At 38.9% G+C, this 20998-nt stretch overlaps 1 protein-coding gene across 3 annotated transcripts in view; it reads right to left on the bottom strand.

The window, feature by feature from the left end:
- The window catches only part of nlgn1 (neuroligin 1), a 429789-nt gene that overhangs the window by 179011 nt on the left and 229780 nt on the right, over positions 1–20998 (bottom strand). For all 3 annotated transcript variants that reach the window (XM_068707744.1, XM_068707745.1, XM_068707743.1), the window contains one exon: positions 8233–8292. In XM_068707744.1, the coding sequence (XP_068563845.1) occupies positions 8233–8292 (60 nt within the window). The remainder of the gene's footprint in view (positions 1–8232; positions 8293–20998) is intronic.

Raw genomic sequence — 20998 nt, forward strand, 5'->3', positions numbered from 1 at the left:
AGTGGCAATCTAAACTGTCAAATGTTGAGGTAAAACTTGTGCGATTAATCTGGAAGAGACTCTAATAAAAACATTTTTTTAAATGGCATAATAGGTTGGACCATTTTTATGAAAAAGCATTGCTTTATTGAAACTTGAATTTGAATTCAGGTTAGCACCTCATAATTGTTTAGCTGTAGGGAATGTGTGCCTCGACTTTGTTAATATAAATCCATGTGAGCTCTTACTGGCAGCAGGGAGAATTAAACACAGCTAACAACTGAATGGGACACTTGTCTTTTTGAATATTATAAAGTGTTTTGTTAATATGAAGGACAGGATGTTGTTTCAGCTTTTGGAATTACTGCTTTAACATTTCCATAAATCACAGTGTAATTAGACAGTAGCTAAATAAAATATGCAGTGGATGATGAGTTGTCACACTAAAATTACTTATAGAAAGCTGGAGGTGTGTTTCAATTACCACGGGGATGTTTGTGAATGTGTGGCTGCATCTGTGAAATATGAGGTCAAGGTAAGGAGAACCTGCTGTTAGCGGCAGAATTAGCTGTACTAAAATGAGTTACATCTGGCTGATTAGAAAGGAAGAAAGCAGGGCTGTGTTGTAAAGCTTCAGTCCTTGACGTGGTTCTAATACGGGCCAGATCGCGAGCAAAAAGGATGCAGAGACTTGGAGGGATCTAACAGCACGCTGCAACCCACGTTCAAAACAAGCTTTGACTTTCATCTGCTGCATCTCAGAGATGAAGCTTTTCATCTCGCTTCCTAACTATCTCCGTCAGTACATGTGGCGCCACACATCGTTTATCCCACTGATGTTTTACCACTGAGGGACTGTGGTCCAGGGAGAGATCAGGGAGTCTATGCGGAATTACAAATCAACCAAGCAAGAAAATAGAAAAGCGTTGCCCTCTGAGACAAGAGAGTAAAAAAGATGTGCAGTTGTTAGGGGAGTAAGAGCGTGTCCCCACAGTGAGTGTTTCAGATACTCACAAACCAGTGGATTGACAAAATAATGTAAACACCTCAGGGATTTTAACTCTGAAGGAACTTAATCACAGTGGCAAACACTGCTCAATTTTGCTTTTGAATAGAGTAAAAAAGTGCTGTATTGTACATAATGCACTACACAATGATTATTTTGATGGAACTATGTCTTATTTAATTGAAAAACTATATTAAAATAATAAGGAAAGTAAAGAAATGATAGGTTTACCCTCCACTCCCCTTCCTTGTGTATGATGAAAGTGGAAAGTTTGTCTATATGGACGACTGCAAAAAAAAATAATCTTACCAAGAGCGTATGCAATATACACAGTCTTAGAAAAAAACTAATTTGGCAGAAGGAAATGGGGTAAAAGAAAACAAAACTCTAGCGGGAAATGAAAATGAGGCACATCTAGATAAAATGCCTTCTTTTCGTCTTGTGTGCATGTTTGTCCTTCCCACCGTCTCTCTCTCTCTCTGCAGAGCTCATTACATCACTTCTATCGTCCTCTGTCCTTTATAGTGTTTTTGTTTTTTTCCACTCCTATAGTTGCTCTGCTCCCTCTGTCGCAGCAGGAAGCAGCCACAATGTAGTGGCACATCATAACTCTCCTCTGGAAGGCTTCCAGAAAGTCCTGACAAAAAAGGTCAGGAGATTATGGTAGCATTGTGTGTGTGTGTGTGTGTGTGTGTGTGTGTAGCTCGCAGTGCAGATGTGTGTGTAGCAGGGAGGATGGGAAGCTTAAATCATCAGCGTGTCAATGAAGAGAATGTTGACATCAATGATGGTGTCAGAGGATGATGAAGATGATGATGACGATGATAATATCAACCATGACAATGATGTTGAAGAGATGATAATGGTGGGGAAGATGTCCCGGCTATGACAATAATGGTGTGATGGTGGTGGTGGCAGCCATGATGATTGAACACCTTCTCACTCCCGACTGACCAAATACAGACGCTCGGTCAGTGGCCCTACGCCTCAAACTATGACTCTCGAGTTTCCCCTCTGGCGTCAGTTAAACGTGTCAGTTGCCGCTCTTTACATGCATGCGGTCTCTTTGCGAAATGAACTTACAACATGGGTTTATTTTGTTTTGAGGTTTACTTCCTCAACAAAACGACGTGGCTAGGCTTAGAAGAGATCGTGGATTGGGTTGAATTATTTTTTTTTGTTACGTTAAATAACAATTTTTGCTGTTAGTAAAGTCCGGATGTTACAGAACCAAAAAATACTGTAAAATAAGTCAATGTTGACTTGGTTTCACACGGTAGAAAAACAGAGGTCTCCTGGCTAAAAGTCTTTGTTTAACCACTAACCCTCCCATGCGCCCTATGCGGACTGTCCCAAGAATGGGTTGGATGACGATGTTGATGATGGCAGCAACCATGATGATGGTGCTGCTGCTGCTGATATTTAAAAATATTTTGATTATGTCACAAGTCATGGTGATGTCAGCAATGAGGAGTGCCAAACTACCATACTGAAGATGACGTTAATGAGAGCAACAACCAGTGGTGATGATGAAGTTGATGCAAATGATGGTGACAGCAGCAACAGTAAACATGATGATTATGAAGATGATGATGATGATGAGAAGGAACAGAGTTCTAACCAAGTCGTTCTATATAAATGGTGTATTTTTCTTTAAAGCACATAGGGAGGATTACCCATTTCTGAATACTCTGTAGGAGCTGTATGATGTGTCACTGTTTCCTCTATGGGTATCACATGAATAAATTAATTTCTGCTGCAGCGGGCTACATCCAGCAGGGCTGCCTCTTTTGGTTCAGGGCTGAAGGTCAGCGGTAATGAGGTGAGGTTAGGATAAAATAGTCTTGGCAGTGTTTGAGCATTTGATGGATTTACCTGAGTTGACTGGCTGAAACGGGTCCCGCTGTTTATGAAAAACACTGTACCTTGAGGTTTTAAGTTTATACAATCAAGCTTACTCTCAGCATGGTTTCCTGGCATCTTTCATCGGCTGCCACAGCAAGACTCAGAGCCAACACAATAAAAAAATCTAAACCAGACTCTCCCATTCACTTATCTTAAGATAATCGTCAGCCAACTGCAGCTCCATCATCCTCTTCCGTGAAGTGAGGTAAAACAACCAATACTGTCATGATTATTTTTAATATAATTATGTCCTTTTGTTTTTCTGTTTGAATTGACTTTAAATGAATCCAGTTTTTATTACATTAGTTTGTAAACAGGCGGGAACGTCCAACTGTTCTCCAGGGTTTTTATCCACAGCGAGCAGCGAGATGAAAGCTTGCTTTGAGTAGAGCTAAAATGAGATGCACTCTTGTAGCGATCCGACCATTCAATCTTTCCTGGGATGAGAGTGGATGAAGTAGAGTTTGTCAAAGGAAAGGTACCATGACAACGTGGAGTAGATCGTTGCTTCCTCGAGGATGAGGTTATGATCAAAGAGATCTAGGTGTTCAGATTTCTCTGAGTAAACCCTGAGATATGCCCTTGGGCTGTTGTAACAACTCCGTTATCCTCTCCCTGAGCCGGTGAAGAGGACTTATCAAACCAACAGCAGACACAAGGAGTAGAGATGTTTTTTTTATCGTGGCTTCAGCCTCATGCTGCAGGGAAAAAAAGCTATAGGGACTAAAAGCAACAGGAAACTAAATGAGGCCCAGTTGTGAACACCAATTCAAACGTTTCCACATGAAATGCTCCTGTGTAATCAGTGCAACGGTGCTGATGTAACTCTCTAGAGCGGGTCTACAGATCCACTGGTATGTGTAAGATGGCACGTGTACAGATCTGCGTGCTGATTTGATGGCATTATTAGTAAGTGAGTAAAGATTGTTCATTCATTTCTAATCATCCTTAAACATGAAACATGTTTATATTATCCTATCAAGTGGCCTCTTGTAAATTGGAGACTAAATTACTGTTGTTTCCAAGGCAGAGTTCATGTTGATGGAGGTACCATAATTACCATTTAGCAATTTGCAAATATCACAATCCAACTCAGATGTACAGTACAACAGTACAGTACAGGGAAGTTCAGATTTTTGTCATCTATATGTATATATATATACACATATATACAGTATATGTATATATATACTTCCCTTAGAAGAAACCGCATTGTCAGTTAAGTCACAAGGATGACGTTTGTATTTGACCAATCACGTTGGCTTATCATAATCGTGGATGTCTGCATAGGGAGGAGGACGGGGTGGACAAGTGGGACAAACAACCATGGACATTAACCATGGAGGCAGCAGATCAGAACATCGTTTAATCATGTCTGTAACAGTCATGGGTCGTTTGGAGGTTTTGTTGTTTAAGTTCAGTAAAGCAAAGAGCAGTTTACTGTAAATGCAGTTAATTCAACTTAAAGGGTAACTTCGGCATTTTTCAACCTGGACCCTATTTTCCCATGTTTGTGAGTCTAAGTGACGAATGGACAAATTCAGAGTTTATTGTGTTGGAGTACAAAGAGCGTAGCTTAGTGTTGGTAAAAATTTGTTTCAATGTCACGGCTGAATATTTTGTTGATTTTGATAATGCGACACAAGATTTGATAATAAAACAGACCGGATCAAGTGAAAGATAACGAAAAAAACCAACATATTTCTCTGTGGGATTCGTTCCAAGATGTTGTCAAACGAAAAGCACTTTTCGTGGACGTACATTGATGGTGAGGAGTTCTTGATACGATTACATTACAGCCTGTTTAATGTCTGCAGCGTTCTACCACAACACTGGACCAATTTTAAACTTAAAACTTAAACACAAAAACAAAACCAAAGCATTTGGCTGCTTTGCAGTAACCTCATTGTTTTGTAATTTTAGGAGGGCTAAATCCTTCCATGTTATTGCTGATTTGAATCAAATATTAACTGGTATATTTTTGTTTGTAAGATGGTGAGTAGTAGGCCCAGTGGTAAAGGAGGTGTCACTTTTAGTCCTCTGTCTGTGATGTCAAGACTCAATAGTTAGAGCTGCACCTGCAATGCCACCAAATGGAGCCTCTGTGTGGGCTGGATGCACCAAGGTAAAACATTCTCTTTCATCATATTTTCCTCCGACCCAGGATTGTCCTCATGCTCACAAAATCCATATTCCTGTGCCCTCCACACTCAGAGTAATAAATCCATAGTGTTGGGAAGATTGATATCTCACATGTATTGCCATATAATATTTTATATAGGATACCAGGGGCCCTATATGATCCTTGTAGATACCACAGTTCACGACATCTACACTTCTGTATACCCACTCTTAACCACTCCTGAAATATTTGCTATAAAAAAAGGAGCTTCGAACAAATCCTCAGCTCTCGGGGGCTTTCCTGTTTACATCTCTATTCCCAGCACAAAAGGATTACAAACACCAGCTTTATTGAGTATAAGGAGATTGAAAAGGTTGGAGGATGTCCTCGTTGAGTTTGCATCTTCAAGGCGAGACCCAAGAGGTCAAGGGTTAAGAGTATCAAGGATCACTGGGGGGGATCCAAGCTGATCAGAGTCAGTCCTGATAGGGCAATAGGGTGTGTGACTGTGTGTTAGTGTGAACGTGTGTGTCCCCGAGCATATTTTCCTCTATATTAAACTGGATTAGTTGTCTGCCCTGCATCCTTTTTTGAGATAATACTTGAAGCTCGCTGGGATTGCATTGAATAGATCTGTGTGACTCTCTAATCGTATTGGTGTGTGTGTGTGTGTGTGTGTGTGTGTGTGTGTGTGTGTGTGTGTGTGTTTGTGTGACTTCCCAGAAAAACAGCGTAATGGCACAGATCAAAGGGATCTGGATGGTTGTGAATCTTATTTGGATGTAATTGCTGTTTACTTCGTCACATTATACAGTAGAGGTGCCTTATTAAGACTTTCTGCCTGCCATTAAAGTCGCTCTCCAGCAGCCTTAAGGGGATACAGCTCTATCTCAGGGTTTTATCAAGGACATTTTATTCCTAATATGACTTTTCAAAGGACTCCTTGTTCATGGCAGATAAGCAAAGGTTCATCTTTTTGTATTGCTGAGATTAATGCATTTCTAGCACACTGGCTTAGCTTTCAAACAGCATTTAATTTAAATACCAAGAGGAGCAATGCAAAGTTGTGGGCTATCCACTGGATCCCTTTAGTAATCATTTTCATCACTATATGCCAACAACTCACCAAGGTATACTTTCAAAGCAACCACAGTATGTGGGAAATGCTAATGTATTATTTTATTACATTTACCTTTGATTCAGGGTTTACAGTCATGTGTGCAGAAACAGTATCATGTGTTTTAGTTCCAAACATTGAGTGAAGGCCACTTATGTGATATCATTGGAAGGTATATGAGGAGCATGCCGTTCTCGTTCCCAAAGGGTCACACACAGATGCACCGTCGCAGTATTATCACATAGTTAAGTTTGTGAAGTTTAGGCAACATAGCTACTTGGCTAGGTTCAAGAAAACGTCATGGTTTGAGCCAATGAGGACGTTTGTTCAGTAAATGTTACATATGGAAGTAATCAACGTAAATCGTCACATATTACGGACGCATTGTTGCAGATTTAAACATGTGGCCATGTTATCAAAGGCCACACAATTTCCAGTGCATTTTTTGGGGGATAATACATTTCTGCTTTTACTTCTTAGTACAATTTTGAATGAAGGACTGTTACTTTTAAATTTAAAGTTTTTGTATATCTATTTTTTTACGTAAGTATACCAAAAGAATGAACAAAAGCAAAGAACCATGTTTTTGTTTATTAACACCAATTATTGAAATTGTTTAAGTCATGTGTGGTAACTGTGGATGGATACGTAGGTTGTGAGTAGCATAGTGGTGCTAGTGGAGTTGTATTTCTGAGTAACGTTGGGATAATTGTTTAATTTAAGCAATGGAGTCAGATCATTTATATTTCCACTTCTTGCTCCTCTTTGGACATGTAATATATATTTACATTGATAGTTAAAATTGTTTATTAGAATTTATACATCAATAGTTTGCTACATGTTTACTGTTCATTAACTTGTTCTTGTTTGTTTTTATTTGTAACATGTTTGAAATAAATGATTAAAAACTAAATGAAATGCATTTAGAACAGAACATGTATAACTAAGCTTCTATGTTATGCTACATGTTACTAGCATGATCTGACTTGGTGATATTAGCTCCATCCTGACTTAGGTCTGTTACAGTATACACACAAACTCTGCTTCTGTGGAGATGTAACTCAACAAGAGCTGCTACAAATGCCTCTGTAGCAGCTCTGTCTACTCTGAGAGCCTTGTGAAATTTTAATAATTTTAACAATCTGCTGTGTAGGCACGGCCCTCAGAATTTGAAGCCCACAGAAGCCACACGAGCACGCCATTGCAATTACCATGCAATAGAAAGTGAGTTTGTATATGCTGTTTTGATTGTGTGTTCTCCAGAAAGCATTAGAATGGAGAGCCCAGATGATCACTTGAAACCATAATGACTGTAATGTCAATTGAAATCAGTCTCCACCCAAATGCTGGCTATTTTAATTATTGCCAAGTCTGTCATATCTGCTAGCCAATCCACATTTGGTGTAGCAACAAAACAAGTCATTTGGCAGCTTGGACTTTTTTGGACAGCCACTGCGGGCATTTCACCAGACAGTTAGCTTCACATACTTGTGTGTAAATTAGCTCAGACTTTGCCCTGTAGGAGGAAACCATGCCAGGAGCGATGAAACACATCCCACAGCTGAAAGACACTGTTTTTACTGATTGATCCAGTATTTTCATCTTGTTTTAGACTCCTCACATACTAAGGTTGTTGGTTTGACGCCCAAATAGTGAACAGGTCCAAGTGTTGTTAGCCAGCTAGCCAGAAGTTGATCTTTTGAGCATGATCAGACTTTAATACCACACGAATTAAAAGAAAAAACATGCAAAAATGTGTTAAGAGCTGGCTGAAGGGTTAATAGTTACTTGATCTGTTGGTGGGATGCAACATAGAAAAAGAAAGTAAAGGAAACAGCAAATCCAAGCAGAGAATCTATGTTAAAGTATTAATATTAAAGAATGGTGGTAAACATGTAAACTTTAGACATCAAGCTGAAAAGGACAAAACACATCCAGGCCAAAAAGAGTTTACGAGTAAAGAGCAAAAAGAAAATGTCCATCACTTTCAAAAAAAGGACAAGAAATGTAAGAAAATCAAAGAAGATAAAAATCGGAGGAGGAAGGGTAAGTTTGGTTTCCCTTGTCATGCAAATCAGTTTGGCATCGGGGGGGAAAAAATACCTTCGTCTTCCGTGCGGTCACTATCACCTAAATCATCAGTGTGTTTCTTTGTAAGGGGACCTATAGGACCAAGAAGGAGAAGATGGAGGAAAACATGGTGATCAAGAACACACACAGCTTTCAAAAGATGCTCTCAAAAGATAAGAAAGTATGTCAATAATTCATGTTTCTATAGCCTCTTTTTCTGACATGGAGACTGGGTAAACATTACCACAAAGTCCACTTCACATGTTTACAGTAAGATTGTACTGTGTAAGAGTTCACTTAAGAAAGTAAAGAAGCAAGAAAAGAGGGACTTTTGTAAAAAAAAAAAAAAAAAAAAAGAGGCGAAAAAAGATTATTTCTCTGTTGAAAATGAAGACTTAACTGAGGATAAACCTCTTAGGATCAAAGGACATAAATCTCTTTAAAACAGTGCATACAGTAGCATCAATTGTACATCTCAGAGACATTGTGTTAACATTTGGAAATGATCACTGTAGCAGAGAAAAAGTAGAGGCTGTAAAAAAAGCAGCATTTTTAAGAGTAGAAACATGCGAGAAATCCCCCCTTGTATTTTCAGAGTGTGTGTGGACATCAACACACACAATCAGACTACATTCAATGTCATGCATAGATTTCACTGCAGGGGCGCTGCTGTGAAGCCTGTAACGGAATATTGTAATGACAGATAGAGGTAAAGTAGATACTGGAGAACAGGTAAATTGATTTTAAATTTGACCTATTTTCAATTTTTGAAGCGCAGAATCACATATACTGGGTAAACACACAGTAAAATCCTTGTCCAAATTAAAAGTTCAATTTTGATAATATTCTATGTGTTTTATTGATAAAAATCTAATTGTAATTATTATACTGACTATCATCGATCAATAGGTTGTGGGTAGTTTTATTTGCTTTAAAGAATAGTTTGGGAAATACTTGTACCTGCCTTCTTGCACAGTGAATATAAGGCTACAGCTGGTTAGCTTAGCTTAACATAAAGACTGGAAACATGGGGAAACAGCTAGCCAATGGCAGGACTCGAGGAAGCCACTGCGTCCAACATATAACATGTTCATTAGTAAGCTTTGGAGGTTTTGCTCAGTGGACTTTGTTACCTTTAGATAAAACCAAGTTAGCTGTTTCCCACTGTCCCCAGCCTTTATGCTAAGCTAAACTAACCGGCTGCTGGATGTAACCATATATTTTATATACAGACAACATATTCTCACTCCAAAATCATCAAATCTGGTACTATGACGCTCCCCTCTAGTGTCAGTTTTGCATGTGTCAATTTTGGCTCATTTTAAAATATACTTCCGTGTTCTTGGGAAACAACCTGGTTTGGTATAGGTAACAAAACTACTTTTTTGTAGTTTCAGGAGGTTCAGGAAATGTGGGGTTAAAAAAAAAAGTATGCGTGTTCTGTAGTTAAGTTGGTTACTTTACGAACACAACATAAGTTAAATATGTTATTACGCAATGTATGTAAGTTAGGTATTTTACGCAACATTACATAACATAACTTAACTTTCATACATTAATTGAACCATTAATTACTACATTAATTTTAAAAAGTCAATGTTCTCCTGGGTGAAAGTCCTGTGTTTTATGGTCTTTATTGTACACCACCGGACTTCCAAATTTACTCATGCCATAACTGCGGCTTTGTAGTTAAACTGCACAGTTTGATGCCTAAGGCCACTGACCAAGCTGCTGTATTTCATGACTTGGGAGAGAGAAAGGGCTGAATCTATCTTCTCATCTGATTCTCTGCAAGAGAGCAAATAAGCGTATTTCCCAAAATGTCAAACTACTGCGTCACACGCTGTGGTTTTGTTGGCGAGGAAAAAATAATCTGAATTTGAGAGCATGTAAGTACCTGGTGGAATAGTCTAACAGGAGGAGTGGTCAGCTGCTTCTTCATTAAAACCAACAAATTGTCATTTATAATACAAGTTTCTTGTACATACAGAGACATAAACACATGCTATCTTAAACAAAAGTAATCAAGACAAACGCATATAAACACACACACACACAAAACACACACACACACACACACACACACACACACACACACAGAGAGGTACACACATATACATAACAGATCTGATAGCATGCAGTCTGGAAGTAAAGGGTGCTAGCAGGGTGAATGACACACACACACACACACACACACACACACACACACACACACAAATATGACAACATCCTGGCAGTGCTTAAGCCTTCTCTCTCTCACACACACGCACACCATCCACAATAGCTTCCACTTCAAATAGCCATCTACTGATGAGAAAATGGCCACTCTACTTCTTTTCAACTAAATAGCCAGCAATGTATGCCAATCTTCTTCAAATATCATTTGACTTTATAAACTGTAAAAAACAGTCAATTCCAACATGAAAAATGTTTCAAGGCCCGTTCTGTGCATAAGGTTAATTAATGCTGAAAAATATATCTGTGTGAAAGGAGAATAATTCAATAAAGACTTCAATAACTGTGTTGGTTTGAACATATCTGTGTGTGGAATAGAGAATGGAAGATGAATCACTAGAAAGGTTCAAAATGCTTTTAGTCAGAAGCTCATATTGATGACTCATAATTCCTCCATCATTCAACATAGTGGTGGTTTATTTTAAGGGCAAACCATTTCTCTCCCATGACTTTAAAGAGGAAGCCGGCTCCCCGCATATCATTCTGTCCTACAGCAGTCTCCCAGCTCTCTTTTGTGAATTTGACAAGCAATTTGATAAGCGAGAGCTGACTTGTGCTTTCTATGTGCTGAATAAGCACCAAGACACAGGAATTGCTTCATTCAAAATGTGAAACGTCTAAGAAACACTGAGCGTCCACCGTCTGGAGATGTGCTACCTGTTTATAAAGTATAGTGCATAGAGAGATCACTGTCAAAGCAATACATGGGGGATGTGGGAGATTCACCTTAGCCTTTTAGAATACCGTGTAGAGTGACAGAAGGTTCTGTGCTGATACCTAAACATACACCACACATTATATCATGTCGTTTTTGTTTTTTTCATGTTGCCATCGGCGTCTTAAAGTCCCTTTCGTCAACCTTCCTTTTCCATGCATGTATGTTGGACAGCTAAGTTCAAATCCCCCCTGATGTCAAATCATGATGATTTTTGAAGACTTTTGGGGAAAACATCTTTAAAATAATGGAGTATTAAATCTAAATTGAATCTAATACAGCATTTATAAAAGCATGTTACCCTGGGTTAAATGGACTGTTTTATATTTCCATACAGCGTGTATACAATCTGCAGTTTAAAAGTTCACGTTATGACATATTTGCTACTTAAAAAAACATTTCTTGTCATAACATATCATTGTATTGTGTTGAAACAAGAAAAGTTTCTCACTACAACCACATACCAACTTAAATTATTGTCATTATGACAAATATATTAGTGAACATGTCCAAGTTATTATGTGTCATAGTTTGTAGTAATAATAATAGAGATCAAAAGAACATAAAGTGTCATAATAAAATGATGGTCCAATATGAGCTCCTCAGTATAGACGTCTCTGGGACTCAAACTACTCAACTGATTTCTGTAACATTGGCATTGTTTGATGCTAGATAACTTCTGTGATGCTCTTTGACCTTGTTTCTGAGAAAAGGATCTTATTCTTTTGTTTTTATTAAAGACAACTTTATAAAAGACCTCAGCCAATGGAACTGCAGTGCTGTCGCCCGGTCTCCTTCTGACTTGAGCTCGTAAAATTCTGAAGCAGCGGTTACTGATGCAAAATATAACGTAAATATAACGTAAACACTGGGCTCTTTTACTCATCATGTATTACGCCATTATCAGAGAACTTAGATTGGGATTTATGGATGATTTTGGGATTCTTGCTTGCAGTTGTTTCTTGCTCTGGACAGTATCCAGGCTGCAAGTGGTAGCCATGTTGCTACCACTACCGCTAGCTAATGCTGGAAGATGGAAAACTGCCCGGAGGTACAAGGAAGCGAGGACCATAACTACTGTAGTATAGTGTAGACCATATTGGTAACACTAAAACAGCCAGAAATAAACATTTTGAATATATTTTCCGTTTGATAATTTAAAAAATAAATGTTAGCTAATGCTAATGGTAACACCAGTCACCAGAAACAAACATCTTTGATTTCTTTTCTCTTTAATCATCAAAAAAAAATGCTAGCTAATGCTAATGGTTCAGGGGATGTCAGGTTGCATGGCTCTCTTTGCTCACAATATAGAGAATAACACCCGTTGCATGCTTCTTGCGGTCAGCTCGGTGCGGCTGGAGCTAATGTGTAGTAATTCTTACTGATTGCGATTAAATCGGTTCCTAAAACAACCCCTCTTCTCTTCGTCTTGCTCTGTTGCTGTAGTCAAGTCAAATTTTTGAAAAGCGACTCACAGCCGTGATTGACAGCTGCTTTAAACCAGTTATCAATCTTAGAGGTGCACGGCTCGAAACTTAGGCCTTCCACGCAATGGCCCAGGCCACAATTGCACGATATCATCATATGCACCGTGTCCACCATACTGACCACAACAAGCATAAAATAGAGCCAACGTCACTTTCCAGCGGTCAGTATGGGGAAACATTTTTTCTCCCTTAGGTCACAAATCTCCATCGTGACATTGTCAAACATGTTGGTGTCAGTTTTGCTGTAGTAAAAAACACATTTGAAGTATTTTTATCGCCATTGCATACATCTGAATTTTGAACATAAGTCACTGTGTAACAGCTCAAATCTGTTTTTGTGTTTAATTCCAATTAGCATTAGCCATTATCCAATACACTAAGTTGTAAATCTATGGCCTGACTTTTACCCAAACTTTATTCAACACAGTATACTGTCTATTAAAAACAATTTGTAAAGTGCTCCCCTTGTAAAATAAATGGCCTACAAAGACATAGAGAACACAAAGAAAGGTTAAAAAACAAAATAAAAAACTGGTTTGGGGTTGGAGTGAGATACGAGCCACTTAAAAAACCTGTGAGACTGAAAAAATCAACGAGAGTGTGATTGATGTGGCCGCTCTCTAGACTGCACATGTGCTGCCATTACAGTGGCATGTTGTTTGACTGAGGGTTAGTGGGGATCAGAGCAGAAATGACAGCTCCTATCTCACACACACTGACTGACAGATACACACTCACACTCACCCACTCATGAATACACACACACATGGAGAGAGAGACATCATACAGCAATCAGGTGTCAATTCCAAACTGCCCAGTGACAAGGGAGCCCCAACAGTGACCTGCACTCCCCTACCTGTCACTGTGAGCATATGTGTGTGTGGGTGTTTCCATGCGTGTAACACTGGTGAGGTCTCAGCTGGCATCAGCTTTGAACAGTGATTTGGAACTTGAAACTATCTCTTTCCATCTGACTTCTGTCCTTCTCTTTCTCTTATTTTTTGCATCATTCTTTCTTTTTATATTTCCATCACCATCACCTTGATCTCCATCCCAGTGTTCCATGGAACAAATGGAACTTTGGTTAAGAGATAACAGGTGGTCGTACAGGGAGACGAGACGGTGACACCGGTGTGTCCATTCAAAGATGTTACCCGGCATCAGATGTGAGGTGACACCTGGTTGATGACTTTGACCCCATCCCAGTTTTGATCACACCATCTGTTTCAGATGATTATTCAGGTTATTGTCAAGAACAGCTAATATATGGACTACTTCAAACTAGAATTAAAAGGGTAAGCTTTCACGCTCAAATTAGTACTAAAAAAATGACTGTGAAATAAAAATGACCATGAAAGACTGGCCTCAAGGCTGCTTTGTACATTGTGAGGGAGGTCAGATTTCGAAGGAAATCTGCTTAATTGCTTTATGCCATCAACCAGTGAAAGAGTTCTGTTTTTTAACACAAAAAAGCCCAAACCTGAACAGTTTCTGGCATCAGTGGATAGAAGAAGGAGTAAAAAGCTCATCTTAAATTAATCAATCTGTAGGGCGGGACCAGAAGAAGGGGCCACAGGTTTTAAAGGAAATGTGGTTTTAAGGCTGCCAGCTTTTTCTATTATCATCTAATGTCCTTACAGTAAGGACAGCAAGTATCTCATGTATTATGTCTGAGATTCAGTGGCCACTATATCAGGCTCACCAGAGCAATCTAACCCAATTCAACATATCCACTATTACATTGTACATATTATATCGAGATATTTGGTTGTCCTTCTAATTTACAAAAATTAGGGGGGAAGAATATTATAAACACCTCTAATTATAAACGTAAGGTCCTCCAATAACTCAATGCTAAAACATATAATTAAATAACACCTCTGTGTCATGAAGTAGATTTCCTGGCAGAACATGTGCTCCAAATGGAAAATGAACTTCATTCATATCGCGCCTTTCTAATCTTCTGCCCACTCAAAGCGCTTTACACTACAAGTCAACATTCACCCATTCACACACATTCATGCACTGACACCACGCTAGCTACTGAAGCTATACTGAATGTCTACACTTGAGTAAAGACCTACCAATCTTTACAGGAGCAGTGTTATTCCTTAATTTCTTCTAAATGTCTTTCTTCTGTCTCGATCACCTGATGATGTGGTGGTTCACTTTTACATTGTGATCTGTAGCTTCTATCTTTATCTTTTCAACCTGATTACACTGTTGAAATACTTTCACATCCTGAATAAATCCTTCAAACACATATTGTAAAGCCTTCTGTCTGCTTTTCTTTAAAATGACTTTTTGTTTTTCCCAAATATAAGATACTTAGATTTCCTCAGGTAGTGCAGTTAGAAACAGGGTGGGCTCCATGGCAGCCCTGACAGCTTGTCGGAGTAGCGGTGGGGGGTGGGGCTTAGCTAAGGGTGGATTGTAAGAAAGTAAATTTCCTTTTTCATGTCTAAAAATATCCCAAAATCACTTTTCCGACTTCTGTTATTCAGTTCAGCAGTCTATAACTTATACTCCCCGTCTTTCCTTGTCTGATGCAGTTGCTTGCTTTCTCTCTGTCCATCTCTCTCTTCTACCCTCATAGCTCCCTCCCTCCTCCATCTGCATTGATTGCAGACTGATGAAGAGGAGCTTCACGCTCGTTGACACTTTGCAACAATCCGTGACTCAAAAGCCAGCCGGGAAGCATGGATAACGCTCACACACACACACACACACGCACACACGCACACACACACGCACACACACACACACACACACACACACACACACACACACACACACTCAACCCTCAGGCATTCCCCCTCTCCTGGATGAGGTAATTATTGCGAGGGGAGTCTTTGCATCGATCGCACATTCAGCACAAGAGCTAACCATACATACCTATTGCTCTCTGCATGCATCAGTCAAGGTCTGCACGAGCATAGAAAGACATCGGCTTAATCAATCACAGATGCACATTAAAAAAGGGGATCTAACAGAGCGCACGGCTCAATGAGCCAAATAGGTAATCTACTACTGACCTTGGATAAAATTCCTACAGGCTATAAACTATAAATACAGAATCCATTCCCCGGGGTAAAACTGGAAGTCTAATGCACTTCAGCAAACCCTCTGATGAGAGGAATTAACAGAGACTGTGAGCAGTGAGTAAGCACAGGGACCGGGCTTAATGGGAGTGTGATGATGGGGCTCATGTCTTAACACACAGTACATGTGTGTGTGTGTGTGTGTGTGTGTGGGGGGACACACAATGTTGCCCAGAATATGCAAGAAAACAGGAATATACACTAACCACTGCCTTCAGCACCGCCATTCAGAAAGATTCTGATGTGAGACACAAGAGATTATTAGGTTATGATTATGCCGTAAATGCCACAAGTGTGAAACCTCTCTCTAGAGCTATCAGCAGCTTTTAGCACTCAGGGACTAGAGGAAGTGGAGAAACATCCTCGCCACGCCAGGCAACACCTCCATCGACCAAATAAAGGCTATTACAGGCAGTTATCAAAGTCATCCTACTGACGCTGTGCAAATAATGAAATAAATATAGTGCTACCCATGATAGAAATATATATAAATATATTCTAGCTACTAGTGCATGTTCACAACATCCGTTCCATAGCAACCGCCTTATTATGTGCAGCCTTGGAAGGCCTATTTTTATTGTGAAATCTACCTAAATATAATGTGACTTCATATTGCTAGAAGATTGTTTCATTAAGCAATAGCTTAGCTTTGTGATGGGTTGAACAACACTTCTTAGCTATAATATAATCACAACATACCATGTTCTGTCGTTGCACAGAGAATGTGCTCTGAACAGATACTAGAATACTGACTTACATTTTTTTCAACTTATTTCTTGTTCTCATTTAGAGTCAGTTTAGGCTATTTTTCTCGTTCAGAAGGTGGGGTTTAAATCAATATTGGTATCTGATTATTTTAGGTACATGGCTAAAAAAAATTGCTTTTTGTTGTTGGCAGCTAAACCTTCATTTTTGTGTATGAGGTGTATGAATAAAGAAGAACAATTAATGCAGAAGTTTTATGCAGAATTAAGCAGACTAGACAACAATGTCCAGTGTGAGCCGCGGACACTTCGGGGATGAATCAGAATGCATATACGAAAACTGATATATTAGTGAAATAAACACTTATGTGTCACACCCATACTATGTAAATAAACCAGATACCCTTTTTTTTCTTCTATTAAGGTTCTTTATCTTTAGGAATTGGTTTGATGTCACTTTAAAGCTAGGGTTGATAATGTTCTTCAGATTTTTTTTGTTATATTTGTTGAAATTCTCTTTAAATCCTCACATTAATTAATAAATCAAATGCTCTGACAAAAAAATGTAAATAAAAATCTGTAATGAGCCGATCCAATAATTTTATTCTGCCTGAGCAATGACTGGAGTGGACTGGAGTCTTCCAAGCTGCTAGTTTAACAGCTGTGAGTACTAACATAAACATTTATGTTGTTTACGTTCATAATGATAATGTTGTGGCTTTGAAAGGAGTGATGGAGGGAGGGGCTGTCAGTGTTGCCGACTTGGCAACTTTCTTGCCTGATGCAGTGACTTTTGGAGCTAGTGCTGCTATGTTCATTGGAAAAGAGTTGGAAACACTGAGCTGGTTGTTTCGGTTTGATCATTATTTAAATCTAGTGTATTCTTGCTAGTTTCTGAGGACTACCATCCCTAGCTTTTAATTGAGAGGTATTGTAACTCCCAATCAAAAGTGTTGCCCTGAAAGAGGTTGTCATCTTGCCCCATTGTATTTCCAAGTTAAGTTAAAAGAGAAATGACTGCTTTGGTTTTGTGTTTGATTTAAATGACACACAGTGTGTCCAGTAGTGTCCCATTGTGAAATGAAATGGTTTATGAAGAAATGTCCGGCTACTTATGATGGTAAAAATGTGTCTCCTTGAAGGCATTCATGGCTTTACACTCATGTGTACGCAGGGACAGTGGCAGAAGTAGTTGTGTGAAGAATAACAAAAGAGAGATCTAGAGAGAAGTGCAAATCATGCCTACTTTCTCAGCTCCGTACACCTGAAGTGCTTGGTGGATGGTCTGCTTTGAAAAGTTACAATTCCGACAGCAGAGAACGCCTCAGGGAGGAAATGTGGGTGGATGGCCCAGCATACAAAGAGTGCTTCTTTGATATAAGAGGCTGCTATTTGCATCATTACCATCTCCCAACAGTCAATGCTGGTCTCTTTAAACCATGGCCAGAATCTTTCCCTAACCTTCACCAAGTGGTCTCAGGCTAAGAAATGTAAAGTCGCTTTTAATATGTTTTAATTATCCTGCATTTGTCATTTTGTATTCATCACATTTCCCCAAAAAACATTGTTTGGCTGTATGATTGTGTTTGCTGCCAAATTGTTCTTTAGAGAAGCTACTGTGAAACCATCTAAACAGATGTGCATGAGAGGACTGAATAATGCTGCCATTTATCCAGGCTGTGTGTATGAGGTGTTTGGGAAATGACTAAAATATGTCATGTAAATGGAAATAATGTGTCCTAACATAGATTATAAGATTATACAACCCTAAAGGGGAGTGTGTGTGGGGGGGGGGGGGGGAGAAAATGATGCATTAATATTCCAGATCATCATTAGGCTCTTTGCCTGTAGCATGATCAAGAAAGATTAGGCAGAAGAGACACAGATAGGATTGAGAATGATTCAGTTCATCCCCATCAGCGGAACGGAACTAAATGTGAAAAGAAAAGGTGTTTTATAAATGAGAGTAAGAGCATCTGATTTTATGTCCATGAAAGATTATATTAGGAAAGACTAGAATGACTGTATACTTGTATACTTCCACCAGCCCATCAAATTAAAGTTTATATTCATATTTGTCCAAAATGTCATCACTATATCAATTAACCTTGAACCATTTGTGTCAAACTTGCATAAACGTTTTGAGAGGTCACAGTGATATTGACCTCTGACCTCTGATTGCCAATTTCGAATCCGTTCATCCTTTAGCCAAAGCGGACATTTGTGCCACTTTTAAAAATAAATTCCCTCCCAGCGTTCCTGATAATAGTACAGAGAGATAGTCAAGCCAAAAACATGATGCCTCTGGCCACGACGCATGAAAACAGGAAGTCCTCCAGGAGATCTCTGTGTATGTTTGCAGTGGATGTGCTGTTTCATGTGGGCGAGACCTGCACCGAGACCTCGTCTCAAACAAGACAATCCAGTTGGGAGAAGGTGATGAAAGATTGAACACAAACACAGACATCCACCAAACATTGTTTATTGCACTTGGGAAGTGCTCTGATGAATGTGAGGTGACCCAGAGTACCCTGATTATATAACCCCCTGCTTCTATTGCATTCTTTTCTTTTCTTTTGAAAGACGCTGTAAAAATAACGACACTCTCTGGATGAAACCACGCAACCCTATTTAACACATTGTAGATGATGGACAAAATAGAGTAAACATGACCACCTAATGCCCTTGCTAATCTCATGTTCAAAACCAATTAGGGTAGCACATTTTATTGATTCTATGATGCCTATGTCTATAATGCATTATAAACACTTAAATACTTAAAAAGTCTTTCATAGTACTGCATAATTATAGCACTCGTAAATGTCTGTAATGCTTTATATATTTATAATTTCCATAGTTGTAATACATTATCTTTTTAATGGATTGTAATCACTGTTGTAATGCATTATAATGTGGTTTTAGTTCACTCTAAGTGCTCATTAATTGCTTTTAGTAAATTGAAAAATCTATGCAAGAACACACAAAACTCATGATCACTTATAACCACATTATATTACATTATCAAATGATTTTATTATGTACTACAACTATGGGCATTATAATACACTTTCATCTTAGGAAAGAAAAAAAGAAGCCTTATAATACATGATCTTAAGTCATTATACAATGCTTTATACTGTGTTTTGATAATTGTCATGAAGCATTATGATTATTAACCCTTTTCTTATACAGCCCTCTACTGTGACTCTGTTGGATGCAGAGTGGGAGGTCATTCCATAAACCTAGTATCAAATGAGTTCCTCCTATTCACCCCTGGGACTTTACATGACATGACACTTGCTCTAGTGAAGTGACTATGCTGATTATATACCATCTTTAAATGGCACATCAAGTAACCTGGGGCCATTTCCTTGATGATATTTTACATGTGATTGTGTTTCAACTTTCATGTGGTAACCTACCTGCTTAACCTCCAGGGTTCCCATATTTAAGATGTACCTAACTCTATTAATTTGCATCTACTTTGTGGCTTTTACGAGAAACCCCAAAAACAGGTGGAGCATGCATAGTCAAGTGACAATGGATTAGGACTACAACAATAGACTGACTATAAGAAATGAACGTAGTTAATGTGATGTCACCCATCGGTTTGTGGACTACGGTTTTGATCCTCGCCTTCAGCATTCAGGCCGTTGTCATCTTGTTTTTTTTTAAGACATTTGCTCAAAGTGTGAGAATTCACATTCAGGAGAAGACAGATGGACAATCTGAAAACATAATGCCTCCAGCCAGAGCTGTCAACGGTGTTGAGACATAAAGTGGGGAAATGCTTTTCTCTCTTTACCAATATATTTTGGTGGTGGCAAACAAAACATTAGGCTAACAAGGTTTAAGCTATAACTCATGAAGGCTCCATTCAAAGAGAACATCTTCTGCTGTAAAAACATCAATGCCTAAAAAGTTCTAAAGAAATTGATCATACTCATACTTCTTAGTACCCTAGAATATCCTTGTGCAAACACAAACAGTGAAAGGCCAAGCCTGCCTGTGGCTACATCCACACTAATACGTTTTCGTTTCAAAAGAAAAACGATCTCCGTCCAAACGGCGTTTCAGCATCGTTTCCAAAATGATTTCCATCTAGATTAACAAACCTGAAATCGAATATCACGTGACTATTCACGTACACTGGACATGCTGGTGGGTGCCGATGTAAACAGGAAGTAGATTGGTTGCTTAGTTAAAAAAGATGACAGAGTAATAAAATAGTCTTTAAGAATGAAACGTTGTGTTTGATACTTAAGATCCTCTCTAAAATCTTCCTCTATGAACTCAAACAGACACATTTCGTGAGAAAGTTTTAGAAGTTGTATTTTTCAGACTTAGTTACAACGCTGCGGGTCTCTCTCTCTCTCTCTCTCTCTCTCTCTCTCTCTCTCAAATCAAAGTTTACTAGATTATTGGTCCATAAATGAGGTCAACACGTCTCTCCCTCGTTTCCTTGGTTTCGTTGTTGTCTGTTCTCACTCGTAGCTCTGCTGAAGTCTCTGTCGTACTGGAAAGCAATCAATGTTTTGCTCCTTTACAGTTTCT

This window comes from Cebidichthys violaceus, unplaced genomic scaffold, assembly GCF_023349555.1.
Source record: "Cebidichthys violaceus isolate CVI_PGR_0920_01 unplaced genomic scaffold, fCebVio1.0.p SCAF_13, whole genome shotgun sequence".
NCBI classification, from domain to species: domain Eukaryota; kingdom Metazoa; phylum Chordata; class Actinopteri; order Perciformes; family Stichaeidae; genus Cebidichthys; species Cebidichthys violaceus.